Here is a 20,288-nt window from a genome sequence, read left to right on the forward strand (position 1 = left end):
TAGAACTACGCATATTCTTTGCTATGACCTCACTGCACCCCCTGTGTAGTTACATTACTGTGCTGATAAGTTCCTTCTCTCTCCCCCTCCCCGTTCCTGGTTGTACTTGTTTACATAACTGTTTCCTTCTACTACACTGTCCCTTAAGGCACCCTTTCTCATTCATTTCTATGTCCCCTGTGCATAGCATAGTATGTGGTATATAATAGGAGTTCGGTAAGGGTTTATAGAATAAATGAATGAATGGAAGTCCTAGACCACAAAGACCGTTTAATCACCATAGAAAGTAAGTGCTAATCATCTCAGATATACTTATCAGTAGGAAGGAGTAGTTCTATAGATGATCGAACATACCAGATGCTCCAAATCGTGTGTGTGTGCGCGCACGTGTTGCTGTGTGTGCTGTTTGGCGACATTTAGTCATTCATCTTACGTACTTATTAAACATGCTGGATGCTAGGCCTGTGCTAATCTGAAGGGATAAAATATATTCACTGTATTAAGAATAAAGCTTTTTAAATGTTGCTCTCTTCAGTGGACTAACAGAGGAAGAATGAGATCACCAAACAGAAAATAGCTGGGAAATGCCAGTGCTGTGTGTAAAAGGGATCACTGCAGCAGTCCTTTAAAGTGAATAAGAACACCCGATAGCAGTAAGATAGGAGCTATCCAGAAAGGCTTCCGGGAAGAAGCTGCTAAACTGAAACCTGAGAGGGGAGTAGGAGTTAGGGAAAGGGGAGGTTTTCTAGGCAGGAAATGACACCAGTGATGTGAGTAAATGCCGAATTGTGAAGTGCCTTGTGTGTCCTTTTAAGACATGTGAATGTTATTCTGCATGCCTATATGGAAAGTTCTAAGCTGGGAAGTGACCTGATTAGATCTGTGATTTTGAAAGAACATTGGCAGCATCTGGAGTGGGACACAACTAGGGACAGAGATAGCAGCGATGGGGCTGTGATGATCTCTGGGCATGAGATGATAGTAGCCCAAACTGTGAGGTGACCAGAAACATTAATATGAGGCATCATTATAAACAGGAGAAAGAAGTAGCAAAACTGGCCAGAATATACTGTTGTAAGTGATGGCTTTTTTCGACCTAGATGGTCAAGAGTGAACTAAATTTCCAAATAAGTAGAGTTGTCACTGTCGTTCGTAATAGGAAAATGTCCAGTCAGATCACATGGACCCGTATCATAATTTTAAGGATGCTTTATCTTTATTACTGATCTTCAGTGGGCAAGACTCCTAACATTTTAGAAGTTACTTTTTCTCCCCCACTCTTTTTTATTTAATTAAGGAAACTCCTATTTGAAATTAAGACTCATATTAATTACCTCTTCATTTGGTGTAGTAGTTATCCCATGTATTTCTATGACTCTATTTTTTTGGAAGTTTCTTGAATAAGTGCCCATATTTTATATATTCTATAACCCTTTGCCTGTACCCCTGTTCTCTAACTTAGCATGGGTGACATATCAACTACTAAGTGATTGGTGGTCATTTTGGACTTGTGCCTGCTGCACCGTATCTGGAGATGATGGGCACATAGTCTCATTATTTTGCATCCTGAGCGAGCGTCTTCCCTTCCTTCAACACACCACGTCTTCCTTACTGTTCCTCCAGCATAAACTTAGAAGCCAAAGTGTAAAACTTTCTCCATGTTACAAAAAGAATCCTTGCAGAGTGCTTTAAATAGAAATTTCTTATTGTATGTTAAGAAATGCGTTGTACATTTGATTAAAGCAGCATTATCATCCTGTAGGAAGTGAAGGTGGGATCCAGCTATACCTCTCTCTGGCCATTTTGTAGGGAAAAAAAAAACCCAAAATTATCTAGTCAATGATATGATCCTTATTCTTGTCAGGGACTTCCTATCTAGCCATTCAGAATAGTTTCAATTTTGTGTGTGTCCTTACACAGTAAGTTAATGATTTAGGAAAACTACAGTGAAAGGGGCACCTGGGTGGCTTAGTCGGTTGAGTATCTGACTCGGTTTCTGCTCAGGTCATGATCGCATGGTTTGGGAGTTCGAGCCCACATCGATTTCTGCTCAAGCCTGCTGGAGTCCTCGGTCTCCCCCTCTCTCTGCCCTTCGCCCTCTCGTGTGCTCGCTTTCTCTCTTTCTCTCTCTGAAAAAGAAAAACTACAGTGAAAGCAAAGCTGACTTGCACTCTTTAGGCCAAGATCATAGTTTGCTTTTAACAATGCTTACACCACTGATTTCATTGTTCACATTCATTTGCTAACTAAATTGGATACAACGTAACCATGTTGATTCCACCTATGAACTTGTCTTTTTTTAGTGAGCTACAAAAAGGAACCTGCCTTCGGTTCGCCGGAAGTGGAAATGAAGAGAACCGAAATAATGCGTATCCTCACAAGGCCGGCTTCGCCCAGCCTTCAGGTCTTTCTCTGGCCTCTGAAGAGCCCTGGCGCTGCCTGTTTGTAGCAGACAGCGAGAGCAGCACCGTGAGAGCTGTGTCACTGAGGGACGGGGCAGTGAGGCACCTTGTAGGAGGAGAACGAGACCCCATGGTAATGCCCGAAAGTCACTGTTGCATGCTGCGCCCAGACCCTGCCAGGCTTGCGGTTCTTGAATTGCCAAGAGTGAATAAATTTTAGGAGACAGAGTTCGTGGCCTCACCGTAAGTTAAAGTGGAAGTGAGGCCAAAGGAAATGCGACTATAAAGGAACACAAGTAGCAAAACCATCCAAGAGAAGTTGGATGTTGTCTCTGCTTGATTACACACATGTCAAGGCTTCAGAAGGAAAGGAAGGATAAAATATTGATTACATAAAGAAGAGGAGAATGTAGATTAGGTATTAGGCAGTAGGGTGGAAAGAGCATCAGATTAGTAGACTTGACCTGTTCCTGGCTAGAGGTGTGATTACTGTGGATAAAACTATCAAGCACCACAAATTAAGAGGTTCAGAATTCTGTCATTTTGTTTTTCTTGTCTAAATCAAACACCCAGGCCTATTTATGTGAAATCAGACCCATTTCCGGGACACCTGGGTGGCTCAGTCAGTTAAGCATCCTACTTCAGCTCAGGTCATGATTTCACGACTCGTGAGTTCCAGCCCTGTGTCGGGCTCTGTGCTGACAGCTCAGAGCCTGCAGCCTGCTTTGGATTCTGTGTCTCCCTCTCTCTGCCCCTCCCCATTCATGTTCTGTCTCTTTATCTCTCAAAAATAAGTAAACATTAAAAAAAAAAATCAGACCCATTTCCTCTTTAACTTAACTAGCATATATAGTCATCTTTTTACTTTATACCGTATACTGTAGCCCTGTAAAATTTTTAATATGTGCTGTTTCTTTCTTTAAAAAAAAAAAAAGAATTTATTTGCTTATGGTGATGTTGATGGAGTAGGAATCGATGCCAAGCTTCAGCACCCACTTGGAGTAACCTGGGACAAGAAAAGGAATTTACTTTACGTGGCAGATTCTTATAATCACAAGGTGAGTCCTTACTGAATTGTAGAATACCCTGCTTTGCATCTGTGGCATTTAAAATGCTGAAAGCTCTGTGAGCCTCCTCCAACTGCCACTTTAAAATAGAGAGGAGTAACAGTCTTTGACAACTATGTATAAGCCTTTGCTGTTCTTTTCTTGGTCCTTTCTTTGCAGAGAGCATATGATGACACTATGAGCTGGGTAAGGGACTAAACACATTCCCAATGACTACAGCAAAAAATTGTGAATTGCAGTCCATCAAAGCTGCTTAGTAACACAGTAAAGAAGGCAGGTGACAGGGAAATTAATATGTCAACTAACAAAGGAACGTTTCTGAGCTGTTGCATAGTTGCAGTGCCTGTTAGCAAATAATTCCATTTTCAGCATTTCCATTTTTGTCTCTATTGCACAGATTATTCAACTGTTTCCATTTTTATTGCATTTTTCTTTTCTATAAAAACTAGTGGAAAATAAATGTTACTACCTTGTGATGATACCATAAATTAACATAATTGAGGCACAATTGGGAATCATTAGGTTTAACATAAGCAGCCAATTCTCAGCCAGGGTTAGATGCTCATGAGAAAGAAGAAAGTCAGTTCAACTGTGCCCCATTGTCAGGAAAAGAATTTTACTTTATTTTTTTAATTCCAGAAATATTTCATCAAAGATTGCTGCTGGAAGATAAGATGTAACTGGGAGTTTTTAGCTCTCAGAATGGAGTATCTCCCCTGAGACTATAATTTGAATGTTTGGCTTTTCAAGAAAATACAGAAATGCCTATTCTTTTCCTGACATTTAGCAAGGATGCTAATGGCAATCGAATTCTCTGGTTTGCTTGATACTACGCTTTACTACGAACATGAGATTGGCCTTCAGACGTGTACTTCTTTGTTCTTTGTTTTTAGATTAAAGTTGTGGATCCCAAAACAAAAAACTGCACAACATTAGCAGGAACCGGAGACGCAAGTAACGTTATCACTTCCAGCTTTACCGAGTCAACTTTTAATGAACCAGGAGGCTTGTGTATTGGAGAGAATGGCCAGTTATTATATGTAGCAGACACCAATAATCATCAAATTAAAGTGATGGATTTAGAAACAAAAACGATTTCTGTGGTAAGCAATCTGAAAGTAGAAGTTGAAGAGTATCATTTCAAGAATCCTACTAAAGTCCTCACAGCACAGACAGAGACACTTGTGGTTAAACCATCTCCAGTGTTGGAGGTAAAACAGAGTAGCGAGCGAATGCCTAGCTCAAGAATGCCCTATTCTTGTTAAAATAAAACTTCCATTTGTGCCGAGAGTGTTTAAGATACTGGAAATTGGAGAGAATTTGAACTTTCAGAAGAGGAAAAAGGATTCCGATCTGTGTTTAAATGTCTAAAAACAAAATGTATAGAGATACATCATACCACACATATCATGTGGGGTGGGTTGTCAAGGTTTTTCTTTTTTTTTTTTTTAACGATTCTTAAATTAATGTGTAGTTGTTTCCTGTGGTGAGTCATTACCAAATAACCTCCCAAAGGAAACTCTAGCAGCCACATTTCTCAACACATTGAAAATAAGATTGATTAGAACTCATTTAAGTTTCTTCCAGTTTTTTAAAGATAAGGATAAAGTCTCAAATTTTTCAAGCTGCCTCCTGATATATCACATTTGCCTGAAAAAAAAAAAGCAAGAGTTTTTTTTTCTAAAATTCTAGGATTTTAGATTCCTAAGATTTAAAGTGAAAATACAGACTGCCATCATAACATAAGTGTCATTTCTCCTGACATAGATCATCTTATAGTTGGCAGTGAAAATTGGAATTGGAATTATACCCCCTACATTTAAATTGATAACGTATTACTTTAATTTCCTACCATCTGTAAACATATCAGACAATGAACTTAGTTCTGTTTCATTCGTTAGTATTGGTAACTTTTTTTGCCAGGATGAAATACGTTTCTCGGCCTATAAAATAATCATAAGGATGTCTAAGTAAGCACATTTCTAATTCAGATTAGAATGGCAATTAAGTTTCATTGATACAGAACCTCATGTTTCTACTGAAGTCCAAAATTAAGCCCCTTACAATTACTATAAAGCAGTTGTGCTTTAATTAACAGATTTCCTTATTTCCTAGCTCCCAGTCTTCAGACCTGAAAACGCTGTTGTAGATGGCCCATTCCTAGGAGAAAAACAGAAGACATTACCCAAACTACCTAAATCTGCTCCAAACATTCGACTTCCCCCAGTGGCTGCATCTCCAGGACAGACTCTGCAGTTCAAGCTAAGATTAGACCTCCCGTCGGGAACAAAGTTAACCGAAGGAGTACCCAGTTGTTGGTTTCTAACAGCTGAAGGTATGAGAGTAATCTTGGAAATATTCCAGTATGAAATCATGTTTACCATTCTACCTTCCAGTAATACGGTGATATAAATCTCAGAATCGATTCTAAAGAATGAAATTGATTTCCCCCCTGGTGGAGTATGATATTTTTAAAAACATACTTTTTTAACTGAAGTAACTTGACTCGGGCTTTTTCCAGTTCCATTCTTTGTTTCACTATTATCTTTTACTTTTCCAGATAGCATCTATTAGGTGCTTTAGAGCTTTTCAGTTGCTGTTCATTTTATTTCAAAAGATTCATTAGGACTTGATTTACCAGTTACTAAGCCTGAAGCTACATTTTCCTCTTCAGAGATGCCAGAGGTAGAACTTGAGCCCAAGTACTTGCTTGCTATAAGAAAATGGATGCCAAAATCGTATCTTCAACGTGTGCCATTCAAGTAGAAGACTAAAACATTGTTGGAGGATATGTAACTGAATACAAATGAATTACTGTGATCAGCATCCAGGCGGAGCCTTTGTCCTTACTCACTAATTTGTAGTTGTTCAAGAGCACTTCCTGCTCACGTCTATTCTCAAAGTATCCCCAGTGACTGTAAATTGTGTAAAGATTTGAATGTGTATTGGAATCGCTGTGTGCTCCTCATTAATTTTTAAGAAGGAATCAGCCTGCTGCTTGCCTTACAGCAGTGCTTTCCAGCCCCACTAACCGTGGACAACGACTTGAAAGTAAAACATTAGTGGTCCAGAACGAAGTGCTGACTTCTGGTCTCTGCTGACCTTCCTCTGCCCTGCTCTCCCACGCTCTTTCGCATGTTCTCAGTCTCCCATTTCCTCCCGCCTCCTCCCTCATGCCCTCTCACACACTTCTTGTGTGCCTGACCCAGACCCAGGCTCTCTGCCTCCTTACCTTGCTGCTTTCCCAGGGCAGCAACCACCCGCTGGGCATCTGAATCCAGAGAGCACAGATCTCCGTGGGCCAGCCGGGAGGAGCTGCTGGGTCAGAGTTGAGGAAGCTGGCCCTGGGGTGACTGACTGCGCCTTGGGAGACCAACCACCCCGCCCCCCGCAAGGAGAGGGCTGAGCTCCGCAGGCGAGGAGGAAGATGTCCGGAGTCAGCTTTGTGGGCAGGAGGCACTCAAACTCTGGCCATCTTCGGCTGTCCGTGGATTCAGAGCAGGTCCTCCACCGTGGGCTTCGCTGTCGTGCCTGCGTCTGTTGGTCTGAAAGCACTGCGTCAATTGGAGATCACTGTTAATTTCACCTCTGTGTGTAATGAGAGAGCAGTGGATTGAGTTTTAAAATATGTCATTGACAAATTAACATTTTCAAGTCTCCGTGGTCAAACACAGATTAATAATAAGCCACTGGAATGTAAAATACAGGTAGTATTAAAGTGAAGTAGTCTATAGGGAAAATTCCTGTTTTATCACTTGTCCAAAATAGTGGCTCTGTTTTTATTGTACAGGGGCAAATAAGCTTTCAGACAAGAGTCCTGATAATTTAAGGTTTTTGAAAATTATTTATAGAGTATATTAATACACCTATGAATAAAGGAAGGTTTTTCTTCTTGGCCGGTTATTTAGAGACTTAAAATGCCCATTTTTCACTATGGTCTATATAAAGTTGTCAGCATATGTGAAGGTTTTAAGTCTCCCCCCCCCCCCAAAAAAAAAGTCCGTATAAAAGCACCATTAGCATATTATAACTTTATAATTCCCACATGTAATGTATCTGAAAAATAATAAAGAAACCTTGTGTTTTATTTCTAGAATTGGATATTAAAATAGCACAGTTTGTTTTGATTTAAAATATAAGAAGTTCCCCACAAACCTGCCATCCAGCAAAGCCAAACCTTAAATAAAACATATTCCCCAATCCAGAAATAAACAAAGAAGGCTGAAGCGTTTTAAAGAGAATTTTTAAATAACGATTTAAAAATTCTTCACCTAACTCTTTAGATTTTCACCTTTCACCTTCTCCTTCCTCTTACTTGACCTGTTTTTCTCAAATATGATTTTTCAATCAACAGAGAACTAGAGGCAATACACTAGAAGGGAGACTGAGCAGCCTGATATAGGCAGATGCCCAGAGTCCATTGGCTCATCTTGAAGTGAAAAGAAAGAAAGAAAGAGAAAGAAAGAAAGAAAAGCTAAAAAGTAGACATAGAATTTCATCACCACTCAGCAGGTGGTCTGGCTTTTGTACAAATGGCCCAAGTCATTGAGAAGTCATGAGGTTGTGTTCAGTGTCTTCTGTGTGACTCGGCAGGAAAGCATGTCCTGTGTTTTCCAAATGCTGGCTCTTGGTGCTGAGCCCTCTGAGCTGAACGTCCACGTGCGCTTCCTCAGTAGGAACATATGTTCCTTCTGAGAGGAGGCGCTCATGAATGAAGAGATCTTAACAATTCTGATACTAGAAGCTTAAAGGTTGTTAGTGGCTTATTAGACTTGTGTTATAATCTATGTAGTGAAGCCTAACAAGAGTTATGTGTGAAAATGAGCTCAATAGAATCTCTTAGTATTCACATTGTTGAGCCCATCTGAATAACACACGCAGTATTTGTTTCTAAAAATTACTTGGTTTTTACCTTTGGATATTTAATAATTCATCATTACTTAAAGGACTTGAGCATCACCAGAGAGTTATACACACATTTGTGTGCCCTCATTTATTTTGTAGTTTTCATGACGTTCCCCAACACTCTTATCTGGTAAAAATGACCTGTTTAGTTAATTTCTAGAACTTAATAGGTTTCATTTTTAATTTCAAGGATTAAGGCTCTATAGTCATATTTTCATTATTGGGTCTGATTTCAGCAGAAATTTGTAAATTACAGTGTTCAAAGGAAGAATTTTAACAATTTGATACCAAGATCATTAGTCTGGGAACATCTCATGGGTGACCATTATGTCCTTCACACAGAGCATAATGCCTCACACTTAGAGGCTTTCAGTAAATGTCTGTTGATTGAATCTAGTCTTCGTGAGGTTTGTCTGATTTCCTCCTTGATGTCTTATACAGTCTTTGTAATTTACATGTTTATTTTCTAGGCAATGAATGGCTTCTTCAAGGACAGATACCCTCTGGAGTAATCGAGAGCATTTCCAGTCAACCAGCCATCTCACTGCAGATCCCTGGAGATTGCCTATCACTTGAAGCCATTCTGTCTATCAGCGTGTTTCTTTATTACTGTAGCACAGACAGCAACGCCTGTATGATGAAGGGAATTATGTTCAGTCAGCCTTTACAAATAACCAGTGCACAACCAGGGTGCATAGCTCCAGTAGAGCTCAAGTATGTATTTTAGCAAGCCAGCCAGCTACCCAGTCACCAGAGCCCCTGGCCTCCACCCTCACAGTCACTGTACCTTACGAAAAGCAGCTTTATTTCTGCCTCTGGGTGCCAGGAGACCCATTGCTCAGTTCTAGCAACTGATACTAAGATAAAGCTACGCTTCATATTTACTTATCTATTATAAACAAATTCCTTCATTCTGGCTGTGTACCAGCTAAATCACTGACCATCATTTGAACCGTGATTTTGTACTTTGTGCTATTTGGCACAAAACTTAAATCCACACTGTAGTCTAGACTATTATCATGAAGATAATTTGCAATGAATACTGATAACAATAATGAAACCAAATATTTTAACTTTTTCTATCTTTATTAGTAGCGAGTAGCACATTTAAATATATAAATTTCACAATAACTTTAAACAGAACCTAAGATCCAGTCCACATGTTGGTATAAGGACACCTGCCATTCAGGGCCTAAGGTCTGTTTTAAGCCAAAAAAAAAAAAATCACATTACAGAAGCTTAAAGAGTATCTGGGTGGTAAATATGTTCTCTGTTCTCTATGATTCTCTCATCTGAGAGCAATTTAAAAGAGAATTTCTATTTTTATTATAAATTATTTGCTATTTTAACATGCCATTATTAATGCCTTATAACTATATACAGAAAAAGAGGTCTAAGGATGTACAGACTCAATTCCTGAACTTTTTCTAATTGAATACAGTCTTATCGGGTAATAAGTGAGGCCCCAGAAATACTACAACTTTCAAGAAGAAAGGGACTTCGGGACATATTACTATCTGTGATGCTATTTATGATAAAGCATAAATTGTGACAGCTGAATCTGAGTAAATGGGTATATACGTTGTCTTAGAGGTTTAAATTTCACCTGTAAACATTAAAGTATGCAGATTCGTTGGATTTGGGGTTTTTTGGCTCCCATATACAGAACTTAAATTATGATCGTTTATTGTGATGTTTTTTAAAAAATCACTTTTAAGCCTTCAAGGAAAGTTTTAGTGTGAAGCACTTTCATTCTATTAATATGTATATATATTTATTACTCTTTAAAATATTAGGGCTGAAACATACAGTGATTAAATGACACTGGGGAGGTTTTTAACCCCAAAAGAAATTGCCAGTAGAAGATAATGGAAAGTTTTTTTTCTTACCATAATTTCCCTTTATAACTATTTAAAAGCCTATTCTTGTTTTTACTACAACTGATTCAATATGTTTGTGATTTAATCAGCTTACAGGATTTTGAAAATGTCAGGTATAAACTATATTTCCCCAATAAATATTTATAGGCAAGATGACATAATATGCCTTTCCCCCCTTCAGAAACAAATTTGAACTATAATCTTTGGACTACCATCATCTGCCCATTTTTCTTTTTGAAATACAGTTTTGAACATATTAATAGCTTCATTTACTCAGGTTCTCTAAATCTCTGAAGTAAGGAAATGCATAGTCATGATTTGGATTTAATTTGTAATCTGCTAAAGCTATTTTTAAAGAGAAGCATAATGTAAAGTTAAAAGGAATCTTGTTTAAAGTTATTATATAATTACCTCATAAACCTTTTCTTTCCATAAAAAGCATTCAGTAATAAAGGAATGAATAACATTAATATTCTTTTATGGAAAATAGGCTGAAGTCCTGTTTTAATCTAATTTGAAATATTCTACTTCTCATTTCCATTTGGACATGATGAGAATATTTTGGGTTAATCTTTTCCTATTTAAAAAGACATAAACAATTTCACTTCCTGGGAAAGAAGTATATATGGTTTTAACCCAATTCAGAAATACCTGGTAATTAATTTTTCAATACAATATACAAACACACATATGTATTATGTATCTCTATTCCTTTTGTCTAGACAGTTTTCAGTTAGTATTAAGCTTATATTTTCTTTCAAAATAGTTTTATTGAACATTCTTAGTCACCAGTATGCACTATTTCTTACATTAAAAATATTATTTATGTGGATTTAGTATGATTTTTTATGAATCCTCCTAAAGCAGTATAAGTAGGTTCCTAGAATTTATGACTAACATAAACCTCTTACATAAGAGGAAGCACTAGAAAGTTTATTTTTAAAAACTTCTTGATCCTTGTCTGCCTTCTGTTTTCTATAAGGACTTGCATTTTTTTTTTAGCTTTAGCTTTTCTTGTATCAATTATGTCCAGTGATAGTTTAAAAAGAGTCAGATTTTAGTATAAGTCATCTTAATCAAAGTGCCAGTAATGTGGCATCACACACACTTTGACACGATACCTGGGATCTTTGCCCTGAATTACTGTGCTGCTGTTGTCACTATTTTTCCCATCACTCTCTGGGATATTATTTCACAAGCAGTAGGACTTTTTTTTTTTTTTTCTGAATTTATACTCAGGATTAATAGGATCCCTGAAAAGAACTTTGCTTATCTTAAATATGCTGCCTCAAGCAAATATTTAACCTACTCACAAGGAAAAACTTTACAGTTGAATCACCCATAAGTGTAATTCTGGCAAAGTTCAATGACTACAAAACAGTTCTCCTCCTGACTGTTCTAATTAAAACTATAGTTATAGTATTATTAGGTCTGCAGAAAGCTATAAATCTTAACACAGCCAAAAATATTTCACACGTGCTGATGAATATATATATATGTGTGTGTGTGTGTGTGTGTACACGCATGCATGTGTATAGACATACACAGATACAAAGATCAAGTCAAGAACTTCTCATCTAAGTTTCTCTTATGGGCAGAATACTTTTGGTTAGTATCACCAAAATAAGTTACTCTCTGCTTGTTTGTCCATAGCTTGTTGGAAATTTTAGGAAAAAACTGAAAATAGATATCTGTAATAATTTTCTGCCTGCACAAAATTTATTATATCTGCAAATTAAAAAGACTTCAGTCTGGCCCTTGTATTTGGTATCGTGTTTAAGAACAATCATCAAAAACTAAATTCCATAGTTCACAATTGCATAAAAATATCTGGGAGGAACTATGTCAACGGTGGTTCTCTTCAATGATAAAATTATAAATATTTTAATTCACCTTGCCTATAGTTTGTTTTCAGTGAACAATGTGTTATTTTCAGGGGGAAAAAGTTTTTTTTAAAGATTTAAAGTGAAACTGAATTTAAAGGAAACCTGAATTGGAAGCACTGATGTAACTTCTAAAATCACCTTTATTGCAAGGATCAGAACATACTTTGGAATGCTTTGATCTATTGGTTCTCTTAAGTATGTGATTTGGTAAAGACCGAAATGATTAGGACTTTTTATTCTGGTGTTTTTATTGTGTAATGTGTAGAGGTTAAGAGCACGTGTTCTGCAGGCTCTTGGACTCTAACCCTATAAAATGGGGCCACTCTACCTGTTTTATGGGGTCGCTATAAGGATTCAATGAAATAGTGTTTGTAAAGCTTTTAGTAATTAATGGAGCTGCTACTTATTAGCTAATGATGATAATTTATGACCACAAATATCTAGCTTGACATTTTCTTTGCAATTGCAATTCTAAAGGAAATATTTCTCAACCATCTATTTGATATGTTAATACTCCCCATAGAGTTGGGACCCAATAAGAGAAACACAGTTTTATAATAGAGTGTATTACTACTTATAAATGATGTTAGAGTTAGAAGCCTACAGTTTTATGAAAATTTTCTTAAACCCAGAACTACGACTAATTACCTTCCTTGGAGAGGCTCCACACGTACTCACCCTGCACCCATGCCTGTAATACAGTCTGATGGTGCTCCACAAAATCTTCAAAGTGCCTTCATGCAATTTGCCTCCTTTGAGCTTCCAAGTAACCTACGAATCCGACAAATAGATGTTACCTCCATTTTAAAGATGAGAAAATGGCTCCAGAACGTCGGTGACCATATCTCAAGCTCTCAGAGTAATACGTCAGACACTGGAGCAGTGCCTGGCACAGGCTGTCGTTGGACCAGTCTCGTGGAATGGTTAAAAAGGTGACTCGTGAGTGATCTTTTATTTGAATCCCGGTCTCCTGACTCCTGCCTACTTCCAGATGTAGAGTGAAGACAGCCCTCGGAATTAAGAGCACTTGCTTCTGTGAATGCTTTCTCAAGCCTGTGTGGTATTTACAGAGAGCTGAATATATTGAGTGCTCAGTATGTGCCTGGCACTTTTCTAAGTGCTTTTCACGTATTAGCTCATTTAATCTTCACAACAGCCTTCTGAGAGAGGTTCAGTTTTTCCTTATTTCCCTGACGAGGAAACCGAAACAAAAGAGTTACAAGCCTTTCCACCAGTATATTCAAGATCACGCATTTAGGAAGTGGCCAGGCCTGGATGCGTCTGCTGAACTCCCATGTTATACTGCCTCTCAAAAGTAATTTGTTTTAAACCTACATCTTTTGAAGCTATATATAGTAAATAATAATCTAAAGAATCCAAAAAGTCCTAGTGATGATTGTTTTTGAAATTTAACTTAAATCCATTTAACCGTATTAGCTCTTTGACTTTTCATTATACGCTCTTATCCTTCATGGCTTGGAACAGACTGTATACTTTTGTTTCCCAAAAGATTTTATGTACTATTCTCTCAAATTCAGATGTCATCCAGGATTTTCCTTGGCAGACAGATGTATTAAGGAATTAAGTAGATTTTTCAGTGTTAGCTCCAACAATGCTATTTTAATTGGTCTTCAAAAGGTAATTATAAGACCTTGTCATAAAGGATAACTTAATCCTTAGAACAGGACTGTCTCACAACCTGAAAATTTTGGTCATATTTAAGAACATTTTAATAACCAAAGTGAGTTCCAGAAGCATAGTATTTGGCCAGTCTTGGTAACAAAGTTCTCTGCTTACTCGTGTCATAAATGGCACTGGTAGGTAAGACCTTCGCCCTCCCCCCCCCCCCCGCCCCCAGTGACTCAAATATATGCAATTCTATTACAGTAAACCTATTCTAGCGTTAGGTACTGAAAGTGTGAAGTAAAATGTTACCACTGTGACTCCGTGATCATCTAGGAACAAGATTATAAACATCTTTTCATTAAATAGTTGGCTAATTTAAATCATTAGAACTTGTTAATTGCTATAAAATCTCATTCCTGAAACCCAGAAGGAAATGTAAAACTCAAAAGGTAATTACCATGTCATACTTTAGAAGTAGAATTCACTGTTAATTGCCAAGATTTCCTCCTCTTTCTCCTGTGGCATGTACATAGTTGATTTAAATGAAGAATTCACACTAACCATAAATCTCCATTTTGTCCTGAATAATTGTTTTCCCCATGTTCTTGCAGTAGGGTAACAAAGAGTAGTATTAGAAGTTAGGGTCTTACTGATCTGTCTACATGTGTTCCGTGACCAGCAAACCTTGGCCCTTTCGCACAGCAGACCGACAGGTTCCACTGGCTACTTCTGGCTTCCGGGCAGCTGGTCTGACCACCCAGGACCTGGGCACAGTGGGCCAGGAGGCAGCACTAGGCAGCTTTTCTGATTGCTACCCCTTCATTTCCTAGTGTGAATGGGTTTCATTATTTTCCAAGGTTCGAGTTGAACAGTGAAAATTCTAGATCCTGGTTGTGGGATGTTTGCCTAGTTCGAGTTCTCCGTTGTCTGGGGTGTCCCTTCTTCAAGGCGTGGCGCTCTCGAGTACACCCTAGGGCATTACGTTCTGTTGAAAGCCCCAACCAAAAGGAAAGAGCCACGAGTATTTCCAACTATGCCTCCCTGCCTCTGCCGGCAACCATACGCTAAAAAACACTAAACAAGCGCAAAGGGTTGCTAAACGACCATATACTCAGGCCTTTTTGTGACTGCCAGGGCATGGTGTGAATTCCTTCCTCTTCTAGCAGCAACTTACAGACCTGATGTTTTTCAGCGATACAGAGTTCGGCAAAATTTGTCAATTTTTGAAAACCTGAGCCTGAGTTACATGGACAAACATAATTTATTGCCTTTGTTTTTAATACACGCGGTTACATACTTCTATTTGAAATAAAGTGAAATGAGCCCTCATGATGCTGAGAAATCGGGGGGAAAAACACCCTTCAGATTTAAATATGCCCAGTTTGAACAGTATTTTCATGACTCTGGTGTGCTGTGCTCATAAATATCTGCTAAAACATAGAGGGCAAAACAGTAGTTGATAAACTATGGTAATGAAGGGTAAAAATAGACCTGTTCCTTTCTCAAAATGTAGAAGGACTCTGCCATGTAACAATCTTCTATTGTTAGAATCTGTGGTCATTATTCTTAATGCCACCAGAATTACAATCATTCTGTGGGTATGTACAGGATGGGCTGCCTGCCTTGCTCATTATGCTGTTCAAAACCAACAAGTTTTTGCTCGTATAGAGTTGAAATGTGTTGTTCACGCCCGCCTCAGATACTCGTCATCCCGATTTACCTGTAGAATACATACTACCATTTCCTCTCCACACCTTAGGCTTCCCTGTCTTTAAAAACAATGGTAGTTTCTATAGAGGTTTCAGCGAGGAGCTATGGCTCTACGGCAGAAAGGTTTTGGTGTGGCAAATTCTTTTTTTCTAGAATTCCTAATAGTATCTCAGTTTCCAGAGCAGAACCGTACCCCCATGTGCTTTTAATTTCTCTCTAGTCTGCAATATACCTTCCTAATTATATTCTACATAGGTTAATTTTTTTTTTTTTTTAAGTTTGAAATTCTCACTGTCAGGGGTGCATTGAGAACCAGTTTCGAAATACTTTCATTGCTTTAATTACTTTACATGTGGTTTGTGGACAGAATTTGCTGTGTGCTTGAGATATGTATGTATAAAACAGATTTCCAAATTGTAACATCTCATAACTTTGTCATATTTTAGAGACTCAGACTCTCCCATCTTTTGTGTGGATAAAGTTGTGTTTTTATTTTTGAAAATACAGTTGGTCTGCTGTGCTGACTTCATATCTGCCATTCCAAAGGTTTATTTTTTCTCCAAAGATTAAAAAAATGCAATGAAAATCTAATTTAGAACATCACATATTGATATTTCCATCCATACTCTAACTCTAAAAATGTTTGTGGTCTGCTTTTTTAAGTGTTTCATGTAGACAGAGTAATATATTTTTATATAACATTGTATTTCTACATCGATCTCGACTATTTTCAGTGATGTGATGCTTTCCGGTGCACGTGTTAACAGAAGATCATTTGGAACAACTGTGCGCACCGGCCCTCATTACCAACTCAAAAGATGTGTAATACGTGTGGTTATAAAAGCAAGAATGTATTTATACTCTATACTGAAACCTAATGCCTCTTTTCTAAAACTTTGCACATTTTGTTCATGAAATAGATTAAATATTTTCTCTCTAAAGCCACGTTTCTGTTTTTAATATGCTTTCTGTTTTAAGTATATCATGAGATAATTTTACTGCCTAAAAACCTATAAATCATGGTTTATTATTTGAACTTTTGGGGAAATGAGCATAGGACTTAATTTTTTAAAAAAAAACTGCAAGCAAATAAAATAAAATCATGAAATCATAACTCCATTAATTAAAAATCGTAAATTCAGGGGCGCCTGGGTGGCTCGGTCGGTTAGGCGTCCGACTTCGGCTCAGGTCATGATCTCACGGTTCGTGGGTTCGAGCCCCGCGTCGGGCTCTGTGCTGACCTCTCAGAGCCTGGAGACTGTTTCAGATTCTGTGTCTCCCTCTCTCTGTGACCCTCCCCCGTTCATGCTCTGTCTCTCTGTCTCAAAAATAAATAAACGTTAAAAAAAAATTTTTTTTTTAAATTGTAAATTCAAAAATACATTTAGGGAAGGTGATCAATTTAGTAAATGGTCTTGGGAACATTTGAAAAGAAACAAAATCTCTACTTAACACTATATACAGAATTTTAAAGGAATTAGTGGCAACATAAAAATTGAAAATACAAAATGCCAGAAAAAATGAAACAATATAGTGTCAGGGGTAGGGATGGCATTTCTAAGTAGGACCTAAAACCCAAAAGCAATAATGGGAAAGATTGATACGTAGGACTACACAAAAATTTTAAGCATCTGTATAATAAACGAGAACAGAAATCAAAAGTTACAATGAAAAACAAAGTATTGCAAAACAAAATTGGACATAAGATTAATCATTATAATATGTGAGGAGCTCCTATGAACTAATAAGAGAAAGTTACCCCGGTTAGGAAACAGGCAAAGAATGCGAGCACACGGTTCATAAAGAGCACTAGAAGGATGCCGACTCCCCTAAATCAAATGCAAATCCATCCATTGGACCATTTACTGAGCACCTCTGATCCTGTACTCTAGAACCAGTGATGAACAAATTAGACAAGGTCCTTGCTCTAAAGCTTGCATTGTAGTTGAAAAGAGAGGAGAATGAATAAAAAACCCAAAAGGGTAATTTCTAAAACAAGGTAAATAAGAGTAAAGGCCTCACACTGAACTTGAAAGTAGCCAATCACACATCCACCTGCAGAAAGTGCAGAAGCCACGGAGGCCACTTTTTCCCAAAGTGGTTCTCATGGCAGAGTTTGTGAGAGCCACTGATCCCACATTCCCTCCCACACTGAATTGACAGACTTGAACTTTGTCCACACAAATGTCAGATGATATTTCAATGCCTGTTTGTATCTCTTGCCCATTTTTCTGTTTCCTGTGTGCTTACTGTCATGTAAACATTCTTCCTCCAGTCTTGATAGTGCATGATTGCAAATACTTTCCCCAAGTAACTTACCTTTTCATTTTCACTAAGCTGTCTTTTGCTGGGGGGAAAAAAAAGTTTATAAATTTAACATAGTCGATATTTTTTGTGTCTCATTAAAAACATATTTTCCTTTTCTAAGCAATAAATGATAATGTGCTTACTTACTTTCTACTAAGACTTGTAAAGTATTTAGGTCTTGAGTTTTGTGTATCTTTTTTAAGTTTATTTATTTTGAGAGAGGGAGAGGGAGGGGCAGAGAGAAAGGGAGAGAGAATCCCAAGCAAGCTCCACGCTGTCAGCACAGAACCCAACATGGGGCTCGAACCCACCAACCCGTAAGATCATGACCTGAGCCAAAATCAAGAGTCAGACGCTCAGCCAACTAAGCCACCCAGGTGCCCCAAGTCTTGTGCATTTTTTAACATTTAAGTCTTTAATTCCTCTGGAGTTTATCTTTGTGTATGTATGGAATAGGAACCCAGTAGTGGTGACTTATGTATGAATAAACATGTTTTCTACTTTTATTGCAAAACATTCTCTCGCTGACATGACATGCCTCCTATGCCGTGTGTCAAAGCTCCGTACATGCACGAATCTGTTTCTGGGTGTTAGCACCCCTAGGTATTTACACAAGAGTGCTGTAGGCCAGGCAGGATGCGTGTGCTGGAGAGTTCATAGCACCTGTGTTCAGCCAAACTTAGAAACAACCATCGTCAGAAGAGTCCATCAAAGTCAGGTAGGGGCTGGGGGAGAGAGTCCCCAAAGATTCCACTCAACATGATGACTTTCCTATAAAATTTTAAACAACGAAACATACTTTAGGTATATACATATAGAGAAGATAAAATTATTTTAAAAAGAAAAACTCGGAAATGATAGCTACCAGATTAAGAATGGTGGTTAACCTTGGACACAAGGAAGCAGAGAGGGGAGATGAAGGTGACCGTGAGACATGAGTCCAGCTTGTGGGTTGGACAGCGGTTTCAGGACTTTTCACTGGGAGTGTTAAGAACCAAGGATTATAGTGAATATATGCAATTTTATGCACCTGCATTTCATGATAAACACAGGGCGATGAGGCACAAACCTGCTGCCCCGAACCGGGGCCAGAAGGATGGGCGTCAAGTCAGAGGCTACGCAGCAGGCACATTTTGAACGTGAGTTGCAATTATTTAGAGTTCGAATAGAAGCCATTATGAGCCTTTAAATAGGGAAATCCTGAATCTATTTTAAAAGATCCCTCTGGCTACTAAGTGAAAGATAGATTATGAGGAATGGGGCAGGGAGAGGGGAAGCAGTTAGGAAGCTATTCTTTTACTGGTCCCAGCAGGAAAAAGCTAATTATGAATTGGGCGAGTATGGGAGAAGTAGATAAATCGGAGACATTCTGGAGGTGAAACCAAGAGGATTTGCCGATACATTTGACTCTGCATAGTAATGCAAGACCACAGAGATGACCAGGCAGTCTGGAACCACGCAAAGAAATCCTAACAGTCAATGGGAGAAGACAGGACTGTTTCATGAGCTTTAAAAATGTTAGTTAAAATATTAAAAACTCTTAGTGCCAATTATGAAAGTATGAGGAAAATGAAAAAAATAATAAAGCTAAAATTTAGCACACTGTCGTTTAAAACATTACAAATGTTGATGATACACAGCAAGTATTTTTCTCGAAGGCAGATTGGCTTACGACTTTCCAAGTTTGAATCAGCTACCGACATTTTTATCCATTGTTTTCAATGCTGTGCTCTATCTCCTACAGTTTCTTTTTTTAATTTTTTTTTTTTTTAATTTTTTTTTTTCAACGTTTTTATTTATTTTTGGGACAGACAGAGACAGAGCATGAACGGGGGAGGGGCAGAGAGAGAGGGAGACACAGAATCGGAAACAGGCTCCAGGCTCCGAGCCATCAGCCCAGAGCCCGACGCGGGGCTCGAACTCACAGACCGTGAGATCGTGACCTGGCTGAAGTCGGACGCTTAACCGACTGCGCCACCCAGGCGCCCCTCCTACAGTTTCTTTAATGCGAAGCTTTTTTCCATCAGCACTGCCTCTGGGACACCATCATCCCTCTCATCAAAGCCATTTTCCTCATGTGGGTCAAGGTCACCCTCACTCAGTTTCCCTGGATGCCGGTCAAGTCTATCGAACAGCGACAGCGTTCCCAAGGCCAGCTGTTGCCTGCGTGGCTCCATCTACATTCAGCTCAAATGTCACTTTGGTGTGTTCACGTTTTTTTTCTTTGCTGTACTTTCTGTCTTTCCCTCTTTGGCTTATCCATTTTTCTAAAATGTCACGTGGCTTTACCACCAGGAAACGAGAAGTCACCACAGTTACACGCTCTGCTGTCCGTGCATGAACGGAATACCACGCACACGTGACCAGTCACCAGACTTTGGAAGAAGTGACATTGTTGGTCACGGATCGTGGGACACATCTGTCATTATGAGTGATTTATGGACTGAGGGGCTAACAGTGAAGTTTATACGTAGGTCATTACAGTCAATATTCTGTGCAACTGAA

The 20,288-nt window shown here is 38.5% G+C and overlaps 1 protein-coding gene across 1 annotated transcript in view; it reads left to right on the plus strand.

Moving 5' to 3' along the window:
- Nucleotides 1-16,417, plus strand: part of NHLRC2 (NHL repeat containing 2) — a 59,865-nt gene extending 43,448 nt beyond the window's left edge. The window contains exons 7-11 of the mRNA XM_047073477.1: nt 2,304-2,535; nt 3,338-3,460; nt 4,363-4,572; nt 5,585-5,804; nt 8,845-16,417. Of these exons, the coding sequence (XP_046929433.1) occupies nt 2,304-2,535; nt 3,338-3,460; nt 4,363-4,572; nt 5,585-5,804; nt 8,845-9,101 (1,042 nt within the window). The 3' untranslated portion in view covers nt 9,102-16,417. The remainder of the gene's footprint in view (nt 1-2,303; nt 2,536-3,337; nt 3,461-4,362; nt 4,573-5,584; nt 5,805-8,844) is intronic.
- The last annotated feature ends 3,871 nt before the right edge of the window (nt 16,418-20,288 follow it).

Source organism: Lynx rufus, unplaced genomic scaffold (genome assembly GCF_022079265.1).
Source record: "Lynx rufus isolate CCGP_SWC_20201006 ecotype Redwood Valley unplaced genomic scaffold, mLynRuf1.p SCAF_11, whole genome shotgun sequence".
Classification (NCBI taxonomy): domain Eukaryota; kingdom Metazoa; phylum Chordata; class Mammalia; order Carnivora; family Felidae; genus Lynx; species Lynx rufus.